This window comes from Anopheles merus, chromosome 3L, assembly GCF_017562075.2.
Source record: "Anopheles merus strain MAF chromosome 3L, AmerM5.1, whole genome shotgun sequence".
NCBI lineage: Eukaryota > Metazoa > Arthropoda > Insecta > Diptera > Culicidae > Anopheles > Anopheles merus.
Genome location: NC_054085.1, coordinates 38,793,045 through 38,820,098, shown reverse-complemented (window position 1 = coordinate 38,820,098; position 27,054 = coordinate 38,793,045). Strand labels below are relative to the sequence as shown.

At 47.2% G+C, this 27,054-nt stretch overlaps 2 protein-coding genes across 5 annotated transcripts in view; one reads left to right on the top strand and one right to left on the bottom strand.

Moving 5' to 3' along the window:
* The window catches only part of LOC121599445 (POU domain, class 6, transcription factor 2-like), a 53,549-nt gene extending 33,860 nt beyond the window's left edge, over positions 1-19,689 (top strand). Inside the window, exons 3-11 of one of the 4 annotated variants that reach the window (XM_041927251.1) lie at positions 12,315-12,549; positions 12,665-12,943; positions 13,021-13,858; positions 13,943-14,400; positions 15,354-15,534; positions 16,271-16,327; positions 17,426-17,509; positions 17,746-17,882; positions 17,954-19,689. In XM_041927251.1, the coding sequence (XP_041783185.1) occupies positions 12,315-12,549; positions 12,665-12,943; positions 13,021-13,858; positions 13,943-14,400; positions 15,354-15,534; positions 16,271-16,327; positions 17,426-17,509; positions 17,746-17,882; positions 17,954-18,090 (2,406 nt within the window). In that variant the 3' untranslated portion in view covers positions 18,091-19,689. Of the gene's footprint in view, positions 1-12,314; positions 12,550-12,664; positions 12,944-13,020; positions 13,859-13,942; positions 14,401-15,353; positions 15,535-16,270; positions 16,328-17,425; positions 17,510-17,733; positions 17,883-17,953 lie in introns of all 4 variants that reach the window. The other 3 variants (XM_041927250.1, XM_041927254.1, XM_041927252.1) reach the window with 3 other exon arrangements.
* Positions 19,690-19,741: 52 nt separating this feature from the next.
* On the bottom strand, positions 19,742-22,301 carry LOC121599446 (UNC93-like protein). The gene is made up of 7 exons (XM_041927255.1): positions 21,755-22,301; positions 21,390-21,682; positions 21,072-21,309; positions 20,853-21,012; positions 20,504-20,768; positions 20,229-20,391; positions 19,742-20,161 (listed from the first exon to the last, which is right to left on the bottom strand). Exons 1-7 carry the CDS (start codon positions 22,006-22,008, stop codon positions 20,068-20,070), a joined length of 1,467 nt encoding a protein of 488 aa, XP_041783189.1. The 5' UTR covers positions 22,009-22,301; the 3' UTR covers positions 19,742-20,067.
* Between the last annotated feature and the right edge of the window lie 4,753 nt (positions 22,302-27,054).

Genomic DNA, 27,054 nt, shown 5'->3' with positions numbered 1-27,054 from the left:
GCAAAGTCTTCTGGAATTGTGGTCTTTTGCTCATTCCCCGATTTCCCACCAATGTGTGCTGCTATTTGCCATTCTTCTGAGTATGGGTTGTTTGTTTTTTGTCCTCTTCGTTTCGCGTCCAGGGCGTGGAAAACTCGCCTTGCCGAGCGAATGGCTGTAATGCTGCTGCTGCTGGGATGTTTTCGTTTCTTTTTCTCTCTTCTTCTGTCGCTGCATTTCGTGGAAAAAAACACGAACATTACTCGCAAACAAAATTTGTTATTTCGCCAGATGTGATGTGCATTAGTTTATTGCGAACACTGGTTCACTGGTTTAGCTTGTAGATGTTGATCACATATACGAGAATTTGGAAGAGATTTATTGGGAAGCACACTCTCAGTTAATCTGCGAAATGGGTGCATCAGCTCGAAAACATTGAGCTACATTTTAATTACTTCACTTTTTGTAGTTAGAAGCTCCTTCTTGGATGAAACTAAAAGCGACACTTTACTTGAGTGCTATTTTATCATTTATTTCCCGCGAAGTTCGTTCGACCAAACGCTAGAAGCTTTGATCGCCAGCACTCCGGCAGCTTTTATTGACGTAAAAGCTTTCTATATTTGCTTAATATTCGCGCACTCAACGACCGTTTCGACAATCCATCTCGGTGGAATCGAATTAATTTACTACCTTTTAAAATTGTACTCTTCCACACTGCCTTAACGTTGTGAGTTTCGATTGTTAGCTGTGCAAACTACACCCTGCGCTAAAACCGTGCATCTGTGGTTCGGACAAGTCAGGTCGAGCTCACTGTTTTCCACCCCCCCAGCGTACGTAAATCATTGATTTGCAAATACATTTCACGAAGGCAAAAAACGAACCTGTCCCAATGCAGCATATACACACACACACATATAGAGGAGCAAAAGAAGCACTAGCAAATCCTCTGCACTGACCGGGGGATCCTCTAGGCAGCCCAGAAACTCAAAACGGACTCAAGCCAGGACAGTCTCTCGCGGGCTGGCAAAAATGTTTGCCCGTGTATATAAATCTTTCATCCGCTATGCTCCACTTTGCGCAAATAATAATGCACAATGGATTCGCTGGAATGGCTTTTACATTTATTTTGTTCTATTTTCCTTTCCCTCGCGCCCCTTGCCGCCCCACCGTGCCATGATTAATAGAATCAGCAGCAGGCAGGCCGGAGCGGCAGCTCTAAGCGAGACTTTTTGCTGCGCTCCATATGCGGGGTCCATCTTGCCATTGCCACCGCCGCCAAATATCGATGCCGAAAACAAAAAAAGAAGTGCGGAAAAGTGGAATGGCACACACTCGCGCGCGCAGCAGAAAAAAAATATCGATCCTAATCTAAATGCTCATAAATGCTGCACAATGACGCTTCCGGTTTTTGTTCGAGCAAAACTCATTCTATTATCTGTCCAGCCTCTCGCGCGCTCGATCCATTCGCGGCACAAAGCGCTAGCCATGAGCGTCAGGTGTGACCGGTTCGAGGGTGAAAAATGACTCGAAACTCCCTCCGAGAGTCGGCGGTGCCAAGAGATGCCTAACTTGTCCTGCCCGTGATAGAAGATCGGGAATGGGAGTGCACAAAAAAGGGAACACCGGTTTCGTTAGGAGTTTGTTTTCTTTCCTTTTTTTCACTCCCTGTGAACCCCATTCCTCTATTATTGGGCGTTGCTGCAGAGAATTTGTACCGACTGTCCTCTCTGTGTGTGCATTGAACAAAATCTACGGGAACGTACGGGAACCCATACGAGAGGACATTCGTAGGCAACAATGGACACCCCTATCCCCCCCCCCCCCACACCCAGTTGTGTGGAATGGTCAATTCGCGAAAACGAAAACCGAATACAATCCGCGGCGATGGCGTAGTAATTAAAATTAAATCCAAAACGTGTGCAAAACTCCATTCCGGCATCATCTATTTTCTGTCTCTTTGGTTGGACAAAAAAAAATATCGCTCCAAAACCACCACCCACCCTACTCCCGGAAGGGCCGCTAGCGGATATGGTAGTCAAAAGGAGGGGGAACCAAAAAAAACACATCATGAGGAAATCGTGCACACACCGAACCTCATCGATGGCACTTCCGCACACTTTCGCGAAAAAGCCATTTACGGTCGGACACGGTGGCCACACCACCCTAAGCATTGAGTGCTGCACGATGGAACCGTTACACTGCCAAAAGCAAAGTGTGTGTGTGTGTGTGCATGTGTGGGGAATGGGGTGACGGAAATAATAAAAAAGCACCAAAAAGCAAAATGAATAACGTATCTCAAACGTTGCAGCACTTACTTTGATACGGCGCAGTAGCCTTTTTTTTTGGGGGGTATTTTTCGGCGAATGCCGCTTAAATGCCGACCGAGAAGAGTGGAAGAGGCGGGGGGGGTTTGTGTGCGCTCGCGAAGCAAAAGAAAAACTACCGCGATGGGTGGTATGCGCTGTCCGGGGTTTTTGGAAGATTAATCTAAATACATGCGCCCTGGTGTCGTACGCGCGCGCTCCATAAAACGAACGACCGACCGTGATGCATTTCGGCTCACTCACACACACATACACACACACACACTCACGAGGGGTTTGAGTGGGGTGGACGATCAGCAACCCCTGTTTTCCTTACGCAAAAATGACATTCGCGATTTGTGCTGGAGAATGCTGGAGAAGCGAGAAACCTCCACACACTCGCGCGCGCCGTTCGCTTTTTTGCATAATAAAAACAACACTGATGCCGTCTCCTATCGTATCTCCATTTCCGGTTGAACCCGAAAAGGGGGGGGATTGGGACGCTGATGGTCAGCGTGAAAATTACATCCTTTCTGGGATACGAAGGAAGCAGGCAGGGTGAGACAGTTTCAGTCCACCCGGCTACCGTTTCCGTAATTCCGCACAAATTCGCGAACCCACACGCGAAATTGGGCATTTTTTATTCAGCACGGGGGAGAAAAAAATCGCCGGGAAAACTTTTTCCCGAAACCGTTCTATTTGGGAAGCTAAATCAAACTGTATTTATTCCCCACACTCCTTCGAGCGCGCACAGGGGCGCACGAGACGGCAGTTGTTTGACCAGAAAGAAAGGGGGAAAAAATGTGGCCAAAAATTTCAATACACTAGTCCTCAGTTGGCGGTGTTCGGGGCGGGGTTGTTATTCTTTCCCCCATTCCATTGGCGATGCGATTCCAAGCGAGAAACCGGAAAAAAACCATCGCCTACGTAAACGAAAAGCGTCAAATAAAAATGTATTAAGCTACTGCTACCACCCATCATACTTACACATGGCGCAGGGAGGTAAAGTCCGGGAGCTAGTTTCTCCTATGTCTACTTCGATTTTGCGTGACGCTCCAAAGCATCGCAATAGCTCGGTGCCCGTTCAGCAGTCGAACGAAGCGTATGAGCAAAAGAGAGTGCGGGCAAAACACTCATGGCGGCTAAAAAATATATGCAACGATCCCTCGCATGGACACTGGACGGATAAAAAAGAAGCCTCTCGCCAACGAAAAATGACCATTTGTTCGTTAATTTTTGTTCGATTTTCTTTTTCTCCAACGGCAGCAACAACAACAAAAAAGCACAGACATTTGCCCCCCCCCCCCAAAAGTACTGCAAAACTCTCCACTACAGTCTCCAGCTGTGGGCGTATGGGAGAAACATACACTTTGAATTTGGAAAAAAAAATGTACATATGCCTCCTCCTTCGCCCTCAAGTCCTCGAGAACTTAACTTTTCCAACTCCGACTGCCGCTTTTCCACCCCCCGCAGTAAAAGGGTATATCGTTCGATATAAAAATTTATTTAAATATAAATGCACTTTCGGAGGTGGAGCGAACGATACTGTGCCGCCTTTGCCAGTGCTGGCTTGCAAATTCTAATTTTTATTTTCTTCCCCGTCCCGACTACACAGGTAATTGGATGGAGGGAAGAGGGGTCGAAAAAAAAAAGGACACTAAAGCCACGGAATTGCTTTCCATTATGTTGTGTGTGGGTGCACACATAGGTGGCACCGGTAGTCAGGGGTCGTTTTTTTGTAGTGGAAAGGCAGAAACATTCCAGAACCGGTGCCACTTGCAAAAATCATCCCAAAACCCGGGGAAAGGCGCGAGCGAGATCGTTGTCCAAAATGCTCCAAAAAAGTGTGACATAGAGGACGGGGGAGGAGAGTGAAGTGGGACGATTTTGTTAGTGGTTATTGCTTGCTCTCTTAAGCTTCAGGAAAGGAGTCCACATAACAAAAAAAAAAACACACACCCCCAACGCACATACATGATGCGATCGTTCTTACGCGTCGAGCTGCGTATGCAGCACGGGTAGAGAGAGCGGGAAAACTGCAATAAAAAAGCACTTCCACACACAAACGCACGAAACGCGCCCACCACCTAGCGAGAGCCTAATGCTGTGTGGGGCTGTTTCGGCATGCGTGCATCGTCCTCTTCAATTCATTTCAGTGGAAGGGGATGTGAGGGGACGAAACTAGATCCGCGAGCAAGTGTGTGTGTGTGTGTGTGTGTAGATGCGTACGTAATTTTCGGCCTACTACAAAACGGGGAAATGACTAGCCACCCGACACGGACGGTAGGGCTATCTTGTGCTGCACTTTTTGTCTTGCCATCCTAACCAACACACATACACACCTTTAGCGGAATGGACCCAATCGCGAACGGCGGAAGCGCTAAGGGCGCGCAATCACGCAGTGGAATGGAATGGAGGGGGGTGGGTGGGGGGTGGGGGCAGCTATGTTCCGTTGTTTTTATTTTCCCTAGTTTTTCGTTGGTCACATTTCATTTTCTTCTCCACTGACGGCCGGTCAGCCGTTACTCTATCGCCGCACTGCTTTTGCCTCATTTTAATCTCGATTGTGTGTATTTTCTTGTTGGTTTTTGAAACGCTGTGCACTTCTCTCTGTGTGTGTGTGTGTGTGTGTGTGTGTGTGTGTGTGTGTGTTATGCATGTATTTTCTTTCCCACACATGTGCGCTTTACTTTGCACTTTTGGTGATCGGAAACACAAAAATAAAGGGAAAAATATCCACCTTCTCTCTATGCTGCTTGCCGTGGCGGGTGGCGTTTGGGGAGGTGGAGGCACAAAAAAATCACCATAAAATTCTCAAATGCTCTTCCCACGTGGAAAGCTTCCACAGCTAGAAATGACCGCAGTTGCTGGCGCGGGGTGTGTGCAGTAGCGGTATGAGGTTTAGAGAGGACGAGAAAATATGCAAACTCTCTCCCTCTCTCTCTCTCTCTTTCTTTCTCTTTTTCTCCTTCGTTTTCCCTCATCCCTTATCTACAGCGTCCACCATCGATCCATTGGTCATCTTTTCCGAATGGGAACCAAGCGATTTTTCTCTACGAGTGTGTGTGGCCTGCGACTCCTGGGGGCGGGAAATGGGGAATGGAAATTCTAACGTTCAAACTCTCCAATCACACACAAACACACGCTCACACCCCGCTACACACCCATGCTCTGGGTAGAATTTCCAAATCCATGTGTGTGTGTGTGTGTGCGCCTGCGACGCTGTCCAGGGGACATCGCTTTTCCGAGGGTCCGGAAGATGTTTTTTTTTTATTTCTTCCAGCAGCAACACCACCCAACTCATTGCTTACTTTTTTGGTTTTTCTTTGCAATGAAGTACACAAACAGGCGCACACACACACACACACACTGGGCAGTGGATGATAGTGTGTGCGGGATCGGTGGGTGGACGCCCGCCGAGAAAATACATAACAAAGCGCGTGGACTGCAAATATATCAACGGCAAAGGCTCGTTCGAGTTCGGGTGCCGTGTGTGCCGCGGATTTTTATTTTCCCGATCCCCAATGCAATGTGTGTGTGTGTGGGTGGGTGGGTGGGTGGGTGGAGTGGTACTTTGGGTGCCGTTTCGGGGGACCGATCCGTCCGTCGACTTCTTTTTGTGGTGAGAAATAAAATCGCAACTGCAAAGGAAGCGCAAAAAGCCACGCGGGAAAGCGGGGTTTTCCAGCGGGGTTTTTTTTTTCGTTTTCTCAGCTTCCGTGACTCTTTCTACTGCGCTTTATTCTTTGGGTGGTTTGGTGAAAACCAGGTTTGGCTTCCAGCTTCTTTTTTTTTTGGGGCAATGAGATTTTGAGTTGATTTTCTCCTTCTTTATGGTGTGGTTCGCGAAATGCGCAAAAAACCCCTAGCGATCCTGATCAACAGCGGGATGTGCAAACGCTCGTCTCCTGTGTCCCCTTTTGGCCAACTCTTTTGAAGTGGGGGGGGGAGATAGAAGGGTAGGAAGTGGAAATCGTGTTTGGACATACGCACACATATGCGAACAGCCAAAGCCAAGGGCCACCTTTCGCAACAGTCGCCCAGCAAGCAGCCGCGGCAGCTGGATGGCAATGAGATGCGATTTAATTTTTTCCCCTTCCTCATTCGAATTTGCATCGTTTTGCACCGAGCTTGACGGAAATTTCGCGAATAATGAAGCCTCACAGTCGCTTCTTTACTGTTTGCATATAGAATGCTTTTCAGCCAAAAATGGTTATGTTCATTTCGCCGCGCTGATCGCCCATTCAGGAATGGAATTTGATATGAAACATTTAGAAGTAAAAATGTTTGCATTTTTTACCATCTTTGTGTTACTTTCACGCCTTTTAGTATATTTTCAACATTTTTCACAACACAACACATTCCATTCTATTCCTATGCACAATACATTCCCTTTCTGTTAAATCGTAATATGCACATCTTGCCGGTATTTTACTGTACAATCTACAGCGAATAGTTTGTGCGAGCACAGAGTACATGCGCAAGCATAATACATGTTTGTCCATAAACTACGATCAGGCCATTCCCCCTGGTGCCGCAATGCAATGTGCTCACAAAAACCGGGATCCAGAAAAAAACCATAAAAAAACAACCTCCCTTCATCAAGCCCCATAACGATGCAAACGATGTTACATTTTACAGGCGCGCACAAATTTCGGACGACGACGACGAGATATTAATTCATGCAAAGCATCTAGCCAGTGGGGAGGGGGAGAGGAGAAACAGAGAGAAAGAGCGAAACATAACCAAATCCCGCTACGCCCAATCCAATCAAACTCGCGCATTGCACGGTTTTAGCAGGACACGGGCATGGTTCGCTCTGTTCCTGTGCAAAACGAAACCGCGCAGCAAACAAAAAAAAAAGCACCTTATTTTAGGACTCGAAGCGGCACCGCAAAAACAAAACTTGCCCAGAAAACTTCCCAAACGCCGGGTCCCGGGCACATCTAAGCTGCCATCAATATTCGCGAACACACGCGCGCGCCCAGCCTCCGCTCCAGCCTCCCGCCAAATGTCGTCGTTCGCCAAAACAACTTCTAAGCCAGCTACCAGTGCACGGGGAAAATTTGATAACGGCTGCAATATTTTGTCCGAATCACACCTTTGCAGGCGTGAAATATGGACACGCCGAAGGACACACACCACCACCACCACGACCCGCGGTAGCAGTGAAGTGGCACCACACACGAACCCCCACTTTACACACCCTCCCCCATTCTCTTTTGGGGAACGGTGGCGGGAAAATCGAATGAAAATCTGTCTAGCGGAAACGTGGAAAATGTGTTTGAAAACGGCAGCAAAAAAGGAGCGTTAGTTGATGCAAATAATACACACACACAAGTGAGCAAAGTTTTGCCCCGCAAAAGCCCTCTCTGTGGAGATGGAACGGAGCCAGCGATCCGGAAAGAGGCAGAAGGAGGCCACGGCGAGCATGCAGGCGAAAAGAAATTATGGCAAAAATGGAATTACGATCCCCCGCCCTGCTTCCTCGTACACAGTAAAGTAATGCACACTACCAAAAAACAAACAAACTTACAGAGAAACAGAAAAAAATCAGGCACACACAGATATAAATTAAAACATCATCGCGCATAACTCTTTGCGCGCAAGGAGCAGCGGCCCAGGCACACGTGGCCTGCTGCGCTCGAGGTGCTTTTTGTGCGGAATGCTGGCTGGGCATGGGTATCGATGCGCATGGAATGGGAAGACAAGCGTAAGAGACTGGCTGATGTTATTATTTTTCCGCCGTGAAACTCATGGCGATGGGAGGATAGTTTTGGATGGGGGGAGGGGGGGGGGTTGCATCCAGTTGCACTTTGTGGCACTAGGTAGTACCTTTCCCCATTCTCTTCAGTAATAGGATAAGGGGTGATCGTTTTTATTTCCCCATTTTTCCACTGCTCTCTCTCTCTCTCTCGCTGGTGCTGCCGTTACTAACCATATTGTACTTTACAACATCGTTCATATCGACAAAGTCGTTTCGGGGGATGATGGAGTGTAATGTGAGGAGGTTGAAGTGATTTGCTATGCTCTGCCTCCAGCCTCCCGCCCGCCTTCCCGCCTGACTACATTACCAACGGCCAACGACGACACATCGTCGCGCAAAGTTCGCGCAAACGCTTCGTCGCTGTAATGTGGCTGGTCTCACGCGCACTCTCACATGTCCACAGACGTGGAAGAGTTTCCTCGCATTAACAAAAAAAGAATAGAAAAATAATCACAAACACACGGGGACGAACAAAAAAATGCACCAAAGCGTGGGGTGGAGGAAATGGGAGTCGAGCAAATAAAAAGAAAAAAAAAGTCAACGTAATAAAGCATTAGCATTGCACACATTATAAACATCACCCAACGTACACGAGCAAAAGTAAAGAGAGAGGGAGAGAGAGAGAGAGCGAGGACGGAGGGTGGTCATTCCGGCACCCTCGATGGAATGAAAAAGTCAAATTCCCTTCTTTCCCCCCAACACAATGAAGCGGACGTGTCCTGTCAACGGGCGCTTTTTTTTAATCGTCTTCGTCTACCACGGTGCGCATATATTGGATTGGAGTTTTCTATGCTTGCAGGCGGGAGCGAGGTGCAGGTGAAACGCGGGGGGGGGGGGGGAGACGGGGTGTGCTTTTCGCGACAACGACGGTGTGCGCGATGTCCGTCCGTTCCAACATCTGGTCATTTGGCTGGGCAGTGGCTGGACTTCCCATCCATCGTCTAACAAACGCGTCGTCGTCGTCGTCTATCGTCGTCCATCGAACGTAGCTATAGCGAACAAAATGATTGTCAACCCGGTGGGTTGGACGGGGAGCAGAAGGGTAGAAGGGGGGAAAAAGGTAAATCGCGTCCTCGTTCGCGCCCTGTATTGGTCCGCCAGTGGTCCTGGGGGAACCACTTTTTTTTTGCTCTTCTTAACCCTTGAATGTTTTCAATTCAAACATTCAATCACACGGGAAAGCGTTTTGCGCCAGCACAACTAAACGACGTGTCAATCGATTCGAATCGAACACAGCTTTGTGGGGCGCTCTTTTACCTTGCATTCCATTGAAGTTGTGATTTATTGCACAATTTAGCTTAACTGTTTCTAACTCGCCAGTTCGTGCCAGTTGTAAGCGAATGTCACATATCCCCTGCCAATGAAGGGTTAATTTACTCATTTGAATTTTTCCTGCACACGGCAAAATGATTATTCCTTCCCATGTACAATGTACGGGGCAGTTTTGCTTTCGCTTCTTTGCTGTCCCTTCCCTTCCCATTGCGCGTTCCCCATCCCCATGTGCTTTCCCTCGGCTAAACACTCCTTCTTTCTAGTGCGCTTTTGTTCCATCGCAATTGCCTTCAACGTGCGCGCGTAATTTCGCGCGTTTCGTTTTCCAACTCTCGCACCCACTCCCCTTGCCACCCCGTACGACCGAAACCCTCGCGTTAGATTCAACTTTATTGTTGATCGTAATCAACATCAACATCGACTCATCTCCTTCGTTCGTGTTCTACCGTTTGTGGGGACGCGGCGAGAGAATGCAGTGGGTGTAAAAAAAAAACGAAGAAGAAAATAAAAATCTACACACACACACACACACACACATCGCATCGCATCGGACAGAGACGTATGGTAACTGAATTTAAAACACCCACGCCTTATATCATTATGGCGATTATTATGCGACTGGATAAAGGTCTGCAGAGACAGGTGTAATGGCGAGGGGATCCTTTTTCTCTTTTTTTCGTATGCCTCTCTCTCTCTCTCTGTGTCACTCACACACGTTATATCTTTTGCGCTGATCTTTTCGAAGCTTACCTCATTTCCATTCCCGCGATGGACAGCGTCCATCTAGGTTACGGGGCGCATGAAGGGAGCACGGGGAAATCGCGTCCCCACGTCGTTCATCAATACATACCGCCCCCGGTTAGAGGAGGGAGGATATTGCACACGTAGTGCTGCACCCCGACGCGAACCTCAATCATCCTAACGCCTCGACTGGCGGGGACAACGATCCAGAACGAAAATCGTCCGAGCCGTACTAGCGAGTAATCATGATTCCTGACGGCGCTGCAGCGCAAAGACGGGGAGGGAGGTTGGATAACGCGACTGCAAAAAAGTACCCTTATTTTTCTCTCACCCTTCCACACACACACACACACACAGAAATGGGTGGGATGTTTGAGTTTCTCGCCATCCCGACGATAATCATATTTCTCTAGGCGCTTGCTGCTAGGCGAAAATATTTTACACAAACATACACATACGCACACACACACACACACGCCACCCACATTTTACATGGCCACCCCTGCTAGACCGCGCGGAAGGCAATCACCGCTGTCCGTCACTCAACCTTCTCCCACCCTCTCTCATTATATCAGCAACTTATCGATGTTTTGCAATCCAACGATGCATCTGGCCCTGGGCCTGGGCCGTCCTTCTGCCCGTATCCTTGCAATAGAAAAGCGGCCGATTGAGGGAGAAGCAGCGGTGGAGGGGTGAGACTACCATTGCATCCATCGCACTGGAGTACACCGTGCGGACGGCTTAACCGGCTCCTCATCCTTAACGCAGCGCTTGTGTAGTAGCCTCATCAGCTCGCGAGGGTTACAGCGAGAGCGAAAGAAAAACTACAGCAAAAAAATCGCAAATTTGCTGGAAAAAACGGGAGGAAAATTTCCACACACACACACACCGACACACGCGCGCTGGCATATGAAGTTACTTTGTGGGAGGAAATTGATGAAGGAGAATCGTTTGCGCGGGTTGGGAAGGGCAGGAGACGCACCGGAGACTTAATAATGCTGCCGCTGGACATGGCTCTCGATGGTCCGGCCGACCGTCCGTCCGTCCGTTCGCTCGTTCGTTCACTTCAACCGGGCCCGGGCAGCTCGGGCCAGTTCGTTCATTAATTTGGTGAAATAATTAAAATAGATTGGACCATCGTCATCGGGTCCGGCATCGGATGAGAAGGTGAGGGAATGTGTTCCGGAGGAGAATGGGGGCAACATGAGAGGGGTGGACCGAGCCCCAACCCCGCGGTATGGTATGGCGCACTGAAGTTAAAAATCAACTCATCACTAACTAAGGCCGATAAACATGTGCTGCTGGAAATATGGTTCATGTGAGTGGGATATTTTTTCCCTTTCCATCTCTCTCTCTTTCTCTCTCTATTTATTTCTAAGAGGGCAAGAAAGAGGGGCGCAACGAGTGTCAATAATATTATCGCTTCGAACCGTTTGGTGAACCCGGTGTCTCGATGCGAGTGTTTGCCCGTGCTGACGTTTGATTGCAGATTTTCCTTCGTTATGGTCGTGTTTTTCCACACACAGACACATAAACACATACACAGTACCGCCATACGTTGAGTGGATAGGGTTCGAGGTGCCTTCAGGGTAAAATTTGGCACCCGGCGACTCGGTGTTAACCAAATAAGGCACTTTGTGTGTGTGTGTACATGTTTCGGTTGATTTTCCACCCTGTGGTATGAAAATTTTGAAATAAAAATTAATCGACGTTTAGTCTGTTCGGTTGCTTCCATCAGGCGGTTTTCTCTTCATTTCAATCTTTTGCATATGAGATTGGCATTGTGGTAGAATGATTGTTTAATATGAACTTGTTCCTTATGTACAGATAGTTTAAAGAATATCAGTTTAATGTGATATTGTTAACATTCAACTAGATTTCTTATAAACGATTAGTTGCTTTTGCGAGGCATATACTTTATACCTCTCCAGCTGGTAAGATTCAACAAGTGGTTTAGAGTAAAATATGAAGACACGCCTTCCTTCGTGGGATACAGAAAAAAACATCCATCATGAGATTCAACGGGAGTAGCTAAGCCTTAAAAAAGAGACAGAGTAAGAGAGAGAGCTAGAGATCACGTGTCTCTACTCTTTTCTTATTTGACATACAAAGCAATACGTTTTATGCTGTGTCCAATAACAACACATCTAATTTCATAAATTGAAATTAATTTTAAATGAAATAATACTTTATTTGCTTTATACATATTACTACAGAACTAACTCAATCTTCCTCCCTTTTCTGCCCCACAGAATAGAAGACGAAGTGAGCACTGTAGCCGGTCGAACAGTCCATTTCTCAACCCAACGCCGGCCGATCTAGAAGGCCGGTGTAGCAACAGCAGCAAACCGACGGGAATCCTGCGTACCGTCGCCCAGGACAAGATGTCACCACTCTCGATGCCCACCGGCCCGAGCGCCACATCGACGACGGCCGCCGCAGCCGCCGCAGCCGTGGCCGCCGCCCAAGTACACCTGAACGGAACTAGTGAGTACATATCGAACACCACCGCCTCCCGTGCATGCTGAACCACCCACGAGCGAAGGTTAAGCTAACACCACGTTCCCTCTCTACTGTACACCCTCCCCCCATTCCTTTCCAGTGCAAGACATGATCAATCTGCAGAAGCTGCAAAGCCTAGCCCAGCTAACGGGCGCCAGCGTTCTCGGGCCGAGTTTGGGGCTGCCGACGTCCCCGCTGCTGGGCAACTCTCCCCTCAACCTAAGCCTCTCGGGTCAGAACCACAGCCCGCAGGTGTTGGGGCTCGGGCCGGCTGCCCCAATTGCAGCGGCCGCACCCCAGATGCCTCAGCTGCTGCTCGCGTCCGGTCAGATTATGCAGGGCATTCAAGGTGCCCAGCTACTCATACCGACGTCTCAAGGTAATTTTCTCGCTGCTGGAAAGTGTCACTCCCCCTAGGGGTACTACTGTACGCACTTGATCTATTTCCGATCCTAGGCATTGCAACACAAACCATCCTGACGATCCCGGTCGGACAGCAGGTGATATCCAACATGAGCAGTGAGGCGCTACTACAATCGCTGAACTTTAACAATTCGCTGAGCGAAACGCTTAGCTCGCAGGCGGCCCAGGCGGCCGCTGCTGCCGCTGCCGCCAGTGGTGGTCTCTTCGCCCCACCGAGGGATGCCCAAGGAACCGGGTCCGGTGGTGGGTTGCTTTCGACGCAGCTGCTCGGTTCGGCGGCTGGAGCGCACTCGCAGCAACATTCCCCGAAAGGTTTGCACTACGCCAACCATCACCACCATCACCACCATCACCATGGAGATGTGAAGTTTAAGCCAAACGCTTCCTCCACCTCCTCCTCGTCCTGCTCCTCTTCGTCGGTCGTCGTATCGGGGGCGAGCTGTATGCCCTCGGTTCATGATACCCACCGGCAGCAACACCTTCCGCCCGGCCACTCGCTGTCGTCCGCGTCTGCCTCCTCCAACACGCTCGACCATCGTTCGGCGGTCGCTGGTCGCATGACACCGGACATGCATCGGGTGAAACTGCAGGCGGGCGACTCGCCCAAGCGAATCTCGCTCGTCGCATCCTCTCCACCCGTGTCAACCCATAGCCGACCGGCCAGCTACGCCTCCTGCTCGTCCTCACCGTACGACAAATCGATGACGCTGAAGCGTGCCCTGTCGCCGCCGGCCACGCTGAACTGTACCACGCCGGGCAGCAGCAGTAGCGGCAGCGGCCACTCCAGCAACGGCCATCTGCAGGTGAACGTCCACAGTGCCATCAGTGCAGCGAGTCCACGCTCTCCGTCGGACGCCAGTGCAATCAACAGGTAGGCTTCAACGCTGCAATCAATGCACGATCGATCGATTAACGTCTTCTGTTGGACTTTTGGTTCGATGTTTCTCATCTCCAGACTTGGTCTACCGACTGGTGGAGTGGATCTGCTCCCATCCAAGTCAAAGCTATCGCCCGGTGGTTCGTCCAGCTCTGGCCTACCGCTCACCAAGGATCAACCTTCAAGTCATCCCCATGCGTCAGTGTCGCCATTGCACCACCATTCCTCCTCGGGACCGTCGGCACCGGGATCGACTGGTCGGCCAGGGTCCTGCGATCTGGAGCTGATAGAGCAGCATCAGCACCAACAGCAGCAGCATCACCGGGCTCCGTCGGCGGACGACCTGGAGCTAGAGAAACCGTCCACCGTCGGCAGTAGCAGTGGTACGGTGCATCAGCTACAGAAGCGATCCCATCACAGTGCAGCCAGCACGCCGCCACCGAAACTGAGTCCGGCCGGATCGACCGGCCGGCTATCGCACAGCGACGACGACGATGACGACGCATCGAACCACGAGTTTCTGGAAGAGCATCCAAGTAAGCCAAAGGTTTAGTTCTTCTGATTTTAGCTGTCAATTTTTCCGTAGTTTTCTAAGAACAGAGTGTTTTCAAATGTAATCATGGTGTTAATGTGTTGGAATTGAACCGAGCGGCTTGAAACTGAAATGAGTTGCCCTCCGCTGTTTGCTCTCGATCAATCTCAATTAAATCGAGTCAGCGGACGTCATCGTACCCCGATCGTTAAATCTCGATCACAAGTGCTTCTACCCTTTGAAAAAAATAAGGCACATTGTCGAACCTTGCCGTATCATAATTTACTCTATGTTGTCCTCTAACGGTTCTGTACCGAAAGATTAAGTTCACTGTCCCTTCGGCCCTGCATTTACGTCATCGCACAAATAAGATCGACCCTCATTCCGTGCGGAAAACGGATTGCCGGCTGAAGCATATGTCATTCGTGTTCAATTCTTTACAAACTCGCCCCCGTTCCTGGGCCCTCCGTTCTTGGCTGCAGGCAGCAGCACCAGCAGCAGCGACACACCAGGGACAGCTTGAGCCCGGCTCCACGAGTCAATTAATTTGACATTCTTTATTAACGCTTAATTTACGCTAAACATTTCCCTTAATGTGCTTTATTAGTCGCGTTCCTGGTACTTTCGGAACGGGGCGGCGACTCCAACGCGCGCGCTCGAGCGTCTTTTTACATTATACATGATTGTAGAACATTTGCTTCTGTGGCCACCGGTTGATCGCAACTGGCATGTGGTGGGGTTGGGCTCTTGCCAATAACGCGAGTTCAATAATATCACTCTTTCGCTCTCTGTCTCTTGCTCTCGTATCGCGTTCCCGCTCCGGCCACAGCTTCCACCCTTGTGCCAGTGTGCCTTGGTTGGTCTTGGTCTATATTGGTTTAATTTTCTTTACCTCCACTCTCTCTCTCTCTCTATCTTTCTCCCCCACCTTCTTTGTCCGCGTTCCATCGGCTCCAGATGAGTTAACAATCAATCAAACTAATTGCAACGTGGTGGACGGTATCGATCTGGATGACATCAAGGAGTTCGCCAAGGCGTTCAAACTGCGGCGACTGTCGCTCGGGCTCACGCAAACCCAGGTCGGCCAGGCGCTGTCCGTCACCGAGGGACCTGCCTACAGCCAGAGTGCCATCTGCAGGTAAAAATGCTTTAATTATTATACACTCAAGAGACTTGCATTAATTGGGGATGGTTAGGGCAATTCGTACAATAACCAAGTTTAAGATTAAAACATTGTTTTCGAACAGAAAAAGACAACAGAAAAAAGAATAATCTCTTGAACAAAGCTAACTTTAATCATTAACTTCAGTACATCATTACGAGCGACACGTTTTTTGGCCTATTCAAAATTATTCCCATTGCCCAAAAACATGCATATATATTTATGTATCCGACCGGTTAACACACACGTTGCCAGGACATTGTTTCGTTCCGCTTAGCATTTCGGACAACGGCTCACAGCGGTTTCGCTGGTCCGGGCGCGGCTTCGAGGTTAATCGACATTAATTAACCAGCCGACCGACGCGACCGACGCGACCAACGCGAGTCCGTTGTCCGGCAGGCTCTTGGCAACGGACGTTCCGAACAAAACCAAAAGCATCCGTTACACGCTGTACTTATCGTTTGTTTCTTTCCATTGTTTCTTCCTTTTCTTCTTGGTTCCTTTTCTTTCTTGGTTTGGTTTTTGCCAACAAACAAACAAACAAAACCATGCTCACAAAAATAAATCAAACAAACACGTGATGTTGCCATCCCCCGCCCAAAACTGCCAAACCGCGTGAACTGCGCCGCTGACACGCCGAAACGAATCAACACACATGTACCAACACACACATACTTCATTCATACACACACATATACGTACACAAAACCAGTGCTCTCGCCGCCCAGATGTATTGTGCAGCGCAACTTTCATCGCAGCAGCAGCAAATGTATGTATTAATTGATATCAATATGGTAGCAATATTCCGTTTTTTTCTGCTTTCTTTGCTCTTGTTTTGTTCCTTTCACCCCTTTACCCCCTGTTACTTTACACGCTTGGCTGTGTTAACCCACACACACACACACACACATTTTCAGTTTCAATTGGCTTTTGGTTCTATATGCTCTAGTAGCAGCATGCAGTAGTTAAGCATGCATCGCATAGATTATTAATGGAACCACACTAACACATCCCTCAAAGGTAAGATTCGTCGCCTCCCGCCTACTGCTTTCCTCCATCTCTCCCGCCCAACCCTGCCCCTGCACACGATGGCGCACCGTCACCCCGGGTCCCGCATTCCATGCCCGGTTAAACGAACGAAATTAAAAACCATTAACATTTTAATGAGCGTAAATCAAACCGACATCGGGTTTAATTTTCGAGCATCGATCATCAATCGAGCGCCGTCCTTCGGGGGCAGTTAAACAATGTTAGCGAGCGAAGCAACAACAACAAGAAGCTGGTTATTCGCAATCTCTTTTATGTGCCACTTTATGCAAGTAGTTGTAGTTTTGTCGTGTAGTGTTGTTTACTTCATACGATCCTTTCATATTGACCAGCAAAGGTAAGCGTAAGTGTTCCCATGTTCCTTGTTATTTTTATTTGTTTTTTGCTATTTTACTTTTGTTTTGTACTTTTTGTATTGTTTTATCTTTATTTTATCGATTGGCCAGTGAGTTATGTATGTTTATTTATTCACCTTTCTTTAGTATGGTTCTCTTCTTTTCACCCGTCGTTTAACATTTGCAAACACTTAACAAATTTGATCAATGTCCTGGCAATCTTTTATACCCTACTTCCTTCTCCCTCTTACTCTCTCTCTCTCTCTCTCTCTCTCTCTCTCCTGTTCCCCTTCTATAGATTGGCTGTAAACTAAACACTAGGGTACTGTGTTACTGTTTCGTATGGTTTTATTGGTATTCATTTTCGGTTCTAGTTATCTTGTTTACACACTCGTTTCAACACTTATACGTTCTTTTCTTTACACACTTGTTTTCTTTTTTCTTTTTTCTTTCCACTCAACCCACACACGTCCACATCGGGGCAGGTTTGAAAAGTTAGACATTACTCCCAAAAGCGCACAAAAAATCAAACCCGTGCTCGAGCGCTGGATGAAGGAGGCGGAAGAAAGGTAAGCTAACTCGATCGGTTAGTGAGTAGCGTTGCAAATGCACCATTATTTAAACTAGAAGCTGCCGAAACAGGCAACATTTCATCCATTTAATGCACGCTTTTGGTTTTCTTTTTATTCTCTCTCTCTCTCTCTCTTTTCTCTTTTCGAACTCTGTTGTGTGGGTTGTGTGGCTTTCGCTGTGCCGTTTCGCCTTTCCCTTGCCAAATAAACCACGTTCACAGTCATTCATCTAGGTACAAATCGGGCCAAAACCACGTGCCAGACTTTATCGGTGTGGAACCGTCCAAGAAGCGGAAACGAAGGACGTCCTTTACGCCGCAAGCGCTCGAGCTGCTGAACGGGCACTTCGAGCGCAACACGCATCCTTCCGGTAAGGGTTGACGTGCCATAAACGGCTGCGTAAAGCATACACTAAAATTAACCACAACACGCATCTTGCAGGAACGGAAATTACCGGCCTAGCCCATCAGCTCGGGTACGAGCGGGAAGTTATACGCATCTGGTTCTGCAACAAACGCCAAGCGCTCAAGAACACCGTGCGGATGATGTCGAAGAGCTTCAAGATGGAGAATACTTAAACGAAAAACTACACACACACACACATCATCCAAACCGTGCCCGCGGGACAGACAACTTTAATCGCGAACCGTAGCCATATAAAATAAGGTGCCATTCCGATATTTGAATATTGTATAGTTATGTAGGATATACGGTAGCATGATATTCTAGGAGATACGTACGTAATGTGAGTGATCGTGGCGATGTAGGATTGTTTTGCTTTAGTTTTGTTCTGTTTTCCCGGACGACCCTCACTGTGACACAAACAAAGCTTTGCTTCAGATTGGAAATGACTTCGGTTTTTTGCCTTCCCACCGTTTCTGGTTCCACAAACACATTCCAAGCTGTCAGATAGGAAAAGGGTAGAGAGCTAACAACAGCGGAGTAGTAGTGTTGAGTTTATCTCAAAATATGCTTAGTTAGATTTCCAGCGTTGTTTTGCGATAAATTTGGCGAACAAATGCACCATGGCACAACACACTCCCCTTGGTAATTGTTTTGTAACATTCGTCGATCGATTCTGTTTGCTTCGCATCTTGTGTGAACTCGTGAAACCAAAGTTCCTAATCTTTATAGTAAGACAACCAGCACACAGAAACCACGTAAAAGAGCAAACACATCCATTCAGCACAACACATTGTCAGCAAAACCCCAGATGGAAAGCAACCTTTCCTACACAGTACCCAACTCATAGCTGCTGGAAACTATCTGTACATGATAACTATCGAAAAATGAAGACAAACGCTCCTTATCTCCCTCTGAGATACCGTCGGCGGTGTAAAGCATAACTCTGATTGGAACACTGTAGTTGTAAACCAACCCAATAGCCGTGAGTGTGTAATAATTGTATAAAAAAAAACCTACAGAAGAAAATCGTCGTATCACAAATGAAATTCGTGCAGTTATCGATCCACCTTCGAGGCGTTTTGTATATTGATTTGTATTAACAAACAGCACAGATGTTGTACAACAAATATCTAGTACCGATTAGCAAGAGCAAACCGTATCTATTTGTTGTGAGCCATTGAAATTATTATTCGTACCGATGAGCATTCATCCCACTACAACAAACGTATCTCAGCGATCGGTGTAAAATGTATGAATTTTATGTTTGCAAGCAACGTTTATCCCACGAAACCATGAAGAATCTATATCTGTTGGGTAGGAAAATGTGTCAAATAAACATAAAGGAACAAAGTCTACAGAGAGGCAGCCGAATCACAAACAGCAACACACCATAGAACAGGAAACAACAAATGCTATGCACCTTATACTATAAACACGAGAGGATCACACGTGGAAAAGTCCAATTAACTGTTTGATATCATCCCATGAAGCGCAAAACAAGCACCGTCAAGTATGTGGAAAAGATTGAATAAAACTCATTAATAATCGGAACTCGACTCGGAGGGGTAAGGAACGCTGATGATCAGTGTCACGTTGTCACAGGGACGAAGCTGTACGAGTTATGCAAGAGGTGCAATTTGAGCAGTGTAATGGGCCGGGTCGTCATATCAAGCCGAGAGCGTTAAAATGTAAGATTTAAGGCACCCCCTGTACGAGAGTAATAATTAAAGAACCTATGAAAAATACATTTTGCAATGCAATATTTTGTAAAAGTCGTGTGCGATATGATCACTGTGTATCGGAGCTGAACAACAACAACAACAACAAACCAAACATATATCCGAATAAAATCATTATTCTGACAACAATTTGTGAGTATCGTGAACAGTATGTGGCGAACGTTACATTCTAATTTCACATGAAAATGTCCAAAAAGCCTTAATAACGCCTGAAGTCTTCTAACTACTTTTAAGCTGCGTATAGTCGTTTTTGAAAAAGCAAGCTCGTATAAAGTACGCAGCCGTTTAACGGTTATGTTAGAGCTTTCGATTTTCATTTTTCCTTCGCAAGCACAGATAGTGCTTACCATACAGAGAGGAACAGTGGCAAAGGATTCGCAGTCGTTCCGACTATCCTTTACAATTTGTAATTCAGCTATCGTGCGGTTCTTGATCAACAGCTTCAAAGCGCTTTCCGGGATCTATGCGTTTTGCTCGATATTCCATCAACTCTATTGCTCCGTACCTTTAAGAAAAGAGGAAATTTGTTTCATTAAAAGATTAGGCAAGCGCACACCATCATTGCTAGTTACCCGATCGTGCCAACAATCATCACGCCGAGCACAAACAGCAGCTTGTGGAAGGTGGGGAAAAACGAACTGGCTGAGTACATGATTACCGAGCCGCAAGCTTCCCATAATCGAAAGTTACTGAACGCAGCCTCCTCCTTGCCCGGGAACAGAACGCCGCTCAGTGCTATAACGGCGAGAGCAAGAGAAAAGAGAGAGAGGGATAGAGAGAGAACAATCACACAACCGCGATGAGAATTCGAATGCCACGAAAGAGGGTGGAAAAAAAACGTTCGTACAATTGATTTGAATCAGCCAGACACCGTCCGCCAATCCCCAGCAGGCGACGATTATCGAATACTTGTAATACTCGTCGGTCGGTGTCCACAGCAGCATGAACACGATTAGCGCCGCGTGGAACAGGCACGTCACCAGAATGAGCAGCCGGCGGCCAAGGTGCTTCGTGATGTACGGAGTGCAGGCGGCAGCGACGGCATTCGCCAACCCGAAGCTTATCATCGCGTAACCGATGTAGCTAATGCCGAGCCCGCAGGCAACGAAAGACTGCAACGAATGGAAGATTATGACACCGGGAGCTTGTTAGTGACTGTTGTTAGGATGAACAATCGCAGCTGCAGATGGCGTTACCTTTGTGAAATCGGCCGTTATGAACGCTTGCTCTATGCCGATGAATGCGGTGATCGGTATCAGCAGTAGCTGATACTTGTGACCAAGGTGACGCAAGGTGATGACAAGTGTGTTCATGCCGGAAGTTCGATTATCGGGAGCTTTGCGCACCATATTGTATCTGGAAAGTGTAGAAATGTTGACCTACTGCCCGGCATTGGAATTTGCCTCCTGCCTTACCTTTTGAGGGAATCCACACCCAGCGCCACGGAAATGGATGCTGCCACCATGCACGCCAGAAAGATACCGGTCAGATGGTTCAGCTGCTCCGGTTCGGGCCGTTTTAGGTCAATTGCAGTCTGTGCCTCTTGGTGGATCGGTGCCGCATAGTTTGCACCGCACGTTGCAGATATATTCACGCTCGATTCGATCACGCTACCATTCACCGGCGCCGATTCAGTCTCCCCGTAGGACAGCACTGCAAAGAGAGCGGGATTAATTCGACTTGCTAATTCAGCTCAAGGTAATCACTTGTGCCCGACAGAGCAGGCGACGAACCGGTGAACGATATCAAATTGCCCAACACTTGTGCCAGCTGGTAAAACACAAAGAACAAGCTGAAGAACTTTACGATCAGATAGTCGGTGCGGACCTTGCGCCGCGTGGCAATGCTGAACGCTTCCGCTATGATCGAGAGGTAGGTACACTTGGCACACCAGAGCGGCCCACCGCCGAACCCAACGGCCAGCCCACTCGGTATGAGCGTGGCAAACGACGGGTAGAACTGGGCCGCAATGTACGGCATGTAGGCAACGAACGACACCACGATCGTCCACTTGCACCCCAGCAGCCTGTTAAGTGGAAGATTCATTTTTTTAAAAACATCCTTCAAGCACTCCACGCCACTCCACCCGCTTTCGTACCCTATCACCAGTACCGGTAGGAAGAGGTTGGACAAAATCAACGACCCATAGATGCAGGCCAGTGTGTACGCTCCCAGCGATCCATCATTGTGCAGCGAGCTCTGCAGGTTGGACGTCCCGTGGAACGCGGTAAAGTGTATCATGAACGCAATCCCCAGCACGGCAATGTTCTTCACAATGCGCCATTTCTCCCGCGGGCCTAACTTTTCGATCGCTTCCAGCGCGACACTGTCCGTTGGCACTCCTTCCTGCATTGTTTGGTTGTTGTGTGGTGCAGTGAAAACAGTCTAAGATAAACACTAACGCTCACTTTCAAACACTCCAAACACAAGCCAATTAGCACCCGACCGGGGGCAACGTTAAGCTCGTACTAACTCAAGTTCTCGCGTACGGGCGCTCACGCTCAAAGCTCAATCGGCTCAGTTAGTGGGGGTCTCCCGCTCGTTCACTTATGCAACTGATTAAAACAGGTTTCTAAAAAACCATCTTGTCCGGTTTCGGGGGACCCAAAGCGAGGACCCCCATTTGGTATGAATCTGGCACTGAAGTTGCCCCTTTGGCAAGGTCAAGCACGGCTGGGAGCTTGACTTTTACTAATCCGGGTGGCATAAATTCGTTCGATAGTGGGTGGAAAGGGGAGAAGGAGGGGTATTTTTATGTCGCTGAATCAGCGCTGAGATGAAGAATTTAAATATATTCTCCGGAACAGGTTAATGTTCGGATTCTCGACATCGCATTTGAATTCATTAACGCGTCTCAAGATCAGACGCGTTCGTTGGCGCGATAGCGGTTGGTGCTTCCTTGCAGTTGTTATTTATAAGCTCGCGGACTGACTGATTAAGCACAGGACTGATTTCATTCTAATTACATTCAGTGCATGAGATAGTACGAAACGATCAACTCGAATGTCCCGTTATCGGTTGAGGTGGAGGATGGAATTTGAATTGAAGGTTGTGTCAATGTCACTGCTCACCAAACAAGGTGACCTTTAAAGCACTTATTTACGTTACAACTAAGTATTTAATTTCCTGTAATAAAGTTCATGTGAATTCAAATGCGCTATCGAAAACCAAAACAACGGCGCCGTGCATACATTTCTCTGGTTAGCGCCCTCTTCCGTTCGGTGTCAGAAGCAGGCTATTTCCATTGTGAAACAAACCACGCCTACTTCTCAAATGTATGAATCAACATAAAAACGTGGATGGTGCCAGTTGAGATTCGTGCTTGACCATTAGTTTCATTATTGGACAAATTAAGATTTTACATTTTTTACGAAACCAAAATTAAAGCAAACAAACAAAAACAGTGCATTGAAAGCAAATGCTTATGCAAATGTTTGGAAGACTTCTTGGTATAAATTGAGGATGAGCATTAATCCATACAAAGTTAATCATCATTTGGAAACTAAAGGATCTTCCTACAACATTCAACTGTTCCAAAAATATTTATTAAACAGCTACTGCTGAGTTTCTACATAAAATCCACTTCTTTCTCTATTTGACGCACTTTTCCTTACTTTAATCCCCACGTCAAATGCCCGTGCGTTTGGCTGTTTAGCACCATTGCTAATGGCGTACCACAACTTCTTCGATCGGATGTGGTGTCAATAAACGCTGACTACAATCCCCGCAAGCACTAACCAACTCGCCAACAAACTCCCGCTTGGCTCTCGGTCCATTAGTTTGCCAACTCCTGACATCCACCCGGAAACGCGCCGGAAAGCCTCGGACACGTGCTCGCGCAAAACATTTCTCTTGTTTGGCGTTATGCCGCTTTGCGTGAATAATTCTACATTAACCTTACCGCAGCCGAAGTTTCCGTGTTCCGACAGCCGTCAAGATTAATGGCCCCGAGTGCCACTGTGACGGGCAAGGGCGGGAGGGCGGGCATTGTTGAGACACATGCGCCTTCCCCATTGGCAGGAAAGTATCAACATATCATACAAATGCTGTACTACCACTGCTAAGGGAAGTGTAGTGCAATGGCCCTTCTCCCGGGCGTAATGTTTTGGTACTAGAACTGGTGGTTTTGATGGTGAAAATCCGCGCCTAATCCAGCCGCAATTCCTTTCCAATTATTTTAGGATGATAGGACACATTTATCATCGTCGATGATGATGATGGTAATAATGTTGCCAACTTGGTAATATGCCAGTGACCTTTCGTCACGGAGACTCAATTTGTCACGGGCGAAGGTTGTGTGGATGTGGTTTTTGATGAATATTTAATACGAATAGTAACAATCTTTAAACAATATAGAATAGAAACCGGTCATACAGTTCCAAAACTCGTTGAATAAAAGTCAGTTTTCAATACTCTCTTTCACCCACAAAAACATGCTTTAAAAAGCGATTTGATATGGTTGATCTCCAAGGATTTATTGCGATTTAAAACGATCGACCCCAAAATCGTTCTGCTCGGGCTTTTCCAGCCCTTTGTTCCTTAAGTGCTAGGGTTAATAAATTGCCCATCAATATATCCCATACATTATTGAGACGTTCAATTGGTCACTTCTTCTGTGGACGGCCCCGAAATCTCTGTAACCCACTGCCGATGCCGCAGTATGTTGTGCCGAACCGTTCCGATCACCCTTCGAGTGTCCTTTCTGCCACATTTCCGGCCAGCTACCAAACAGTATCTCCATAAAGAACGCAAAATTCTAAAAAACATGACCATATGGTTGCATAATAAGAAAATGCTGCTGCTGCTGCTGCTGCTCTTTTGCCTGGGCTGCGAATCCCCCGGAGAAAACCACCCAGGACGACAATCTATCTAGCACAGTCAGTGAGCCGTTAAGAAAAACGGGGCGGTCGGGCAAAATAGCAAATGAAATGTCACTGCGCCCCCGAGTGTTCTGACTTTCCCTCGATCGCAGGCTGCGCAAATGCAAAGTGTGACCATGGGCATGGGAGTAGTATAAAAGGACACACTTGACGCGGCTCGAGCTCAAAAACCCGCCAGCAATTGGATACTTCTCGTCGCCGTTCGTCGTATGGGCGGCGTGGCACGGGATGAAACCAAGGGCTTCAGCAAACATTAGTTCAATTTTTGGTGCCATTTTGCAGAAGTGAATTAAATTTCCTTGCAAAAGGCTACATTATTTTTAAACAAAAAAATTAACAGTAGTGATAAGTCCGAAAGAAAGTGTGTGAAAGTGAGGAAAAACACTTAAAATTACAATAGTATCATATCAATTAGAGCTGTGCTTTGAGGCACTGTTGATACAGACAATTTATATAGATTTTATAAATTTATTGGTAAATTTGTGCATAAACAAACGTTATAATTAAAACAGATAAAAACAAAGAAGGATCTCAAGGGCAATATCTTATAACAAATACCGTTCAAAGTAAAAAGACGCAAAACTTCACTCTAGAACTGACGATACACATCTCTTCCCAGCTTCTGTAAACCACTCCACTCAGTTTTGATAATAATTTGTTGTGATGCAAATTTACCGTAAGTGCGGTAGTTTTGAGCATGGTAATCGCATTACACCTCCAAAAAGCCAACAGCAAAAAAATCCATTCACAGCGCCCTAATGGACTCATCAACGTGCCCGAGTGCCTGATATCCTCACTAAGAGGCTATCCCCTCCCCGGTACAAGCATGTCAGCATCACTTTACTCCTGCCGTTTCAATTAGGCTGCCAGCCATCGGAAGCCCTGCCAGCAACAAATCTGCAATTGTGGTAATGTACTCTACACCTTCCAACAGAACCCGTGCACACCCTCTGCTCCCTTCGAAGGCACGCGCACTCTATCAGCATTTGTCTTGCCAGACGGAGGGCCGGGCTATTGAGAGATTGATCGTATCTGGGTGTTTGTTTCCCCTGGGGAAATGCGCTCCGAAGTGGGACAGTAATTGAACAAGTGTGTGCCTCGAGAGTTGCGAAGGGAAAACAACAACGGACCGACAAGTGGCTCTGGAACTCTGTGCAGTACATTAGCAATCATTAGAAGAAGGCAAATTAAATTATCGTTGCACACGTTGGTGTAAACACACACTTCCAATATGGGGCCATATGGTAAGCATCAGGTCGGTGTTTTTGGAACGATAAAGCGAATTGGGAGCGTTTTGTGGGACATTCTTCGGAGGAACAATTAAACAAAGACTAGATTTGTGTGTGTTTTTTTTTTTACAAAACGATAAAGACACTTAACTAATACACAACTTTATTAATTTCAGTAGCGCAGGAAAGCAAGCTGTCTCGCAGCAAACAGACTAGGCGTACACTAACATGTGACAATATTCATTCTTCTTAGTGCATGACGCTCACGCACTATTTGTGGACAGTAACACTTTTTGCTTACAAAACAGAGTGTAGTGGAACGAAGCGGCGTAAATAAAAAAGGATCAGTAGCGGTAAAAAGGGGATAATTTATTCGTTGCTTCGCTTAAACTTCATCATGTTGTAGATCGAGGCAGCCTTGTAGTTGATCGGACCGTAGTTGTTCTCCTCCAGGTCGGCATAGATCACGTCCTCCGGGTACACGATACCGTCCTGTGGATGAAGCCAGATGGGATCGGCAGATTTGTAGAACGTTCCGCTCGCGCAAGTCATCAAAACAAGTCACAGCAGTGTCGGGGTTAGTGTTACGCAGCAAGGTAAGTGACCGAGAACTCAACGCCGCACGTGTAAACCATAACAGTCTAGTAGTAGTAGTAGTAGTAACAAAAACATCCATCATTCGGAAGACACTAAAGCGGGCTACTAGATCGGGACACGGTTTTAGAACAGCAAGATCTCCACGACCCGTACTTACCCTGCGCCTCGAGCGTCATCGAATCACACAATAAGCTCACTTTTAAATTTTGAATTTACTTTCAGTTGCTTTATAGGCGCGCGTTCTGTGTATTGCAAAATAAAAATTGTCAACTTTATTGTCGGCAGCACGCGATGTGCACGCGATGTGCGAACAACTGTGGTGTACAGACACTGTAACAGTATTGTTCCGCCAATTAGTGTGTCCTCACTGTCTAGATCCTTATTTAATGTATTCAGCAAAACCGTGCTGTCCTGCTTGGCTTAGGCTAAATGATTTAAAATTGAACTAAAACTGTCGTCAATGGATTTATGAGCTTTACTTGTATAAAGTTAATGTGCACCGCCTCAAAAAATGTACGTATTACTTTTGGCTGTGATCGTATCGTTCGCCTAAAACGGAAAGAAAGGATGTCGAGACACAAAATAGTTAAGTATCAATTTTCACAACACACAAAGGCACACACAGGCAGACAGACGGGCGCACGTTTGGCTTGCATTTGAGTGGCAAAAATTACAATTTTTATTCTGCAATT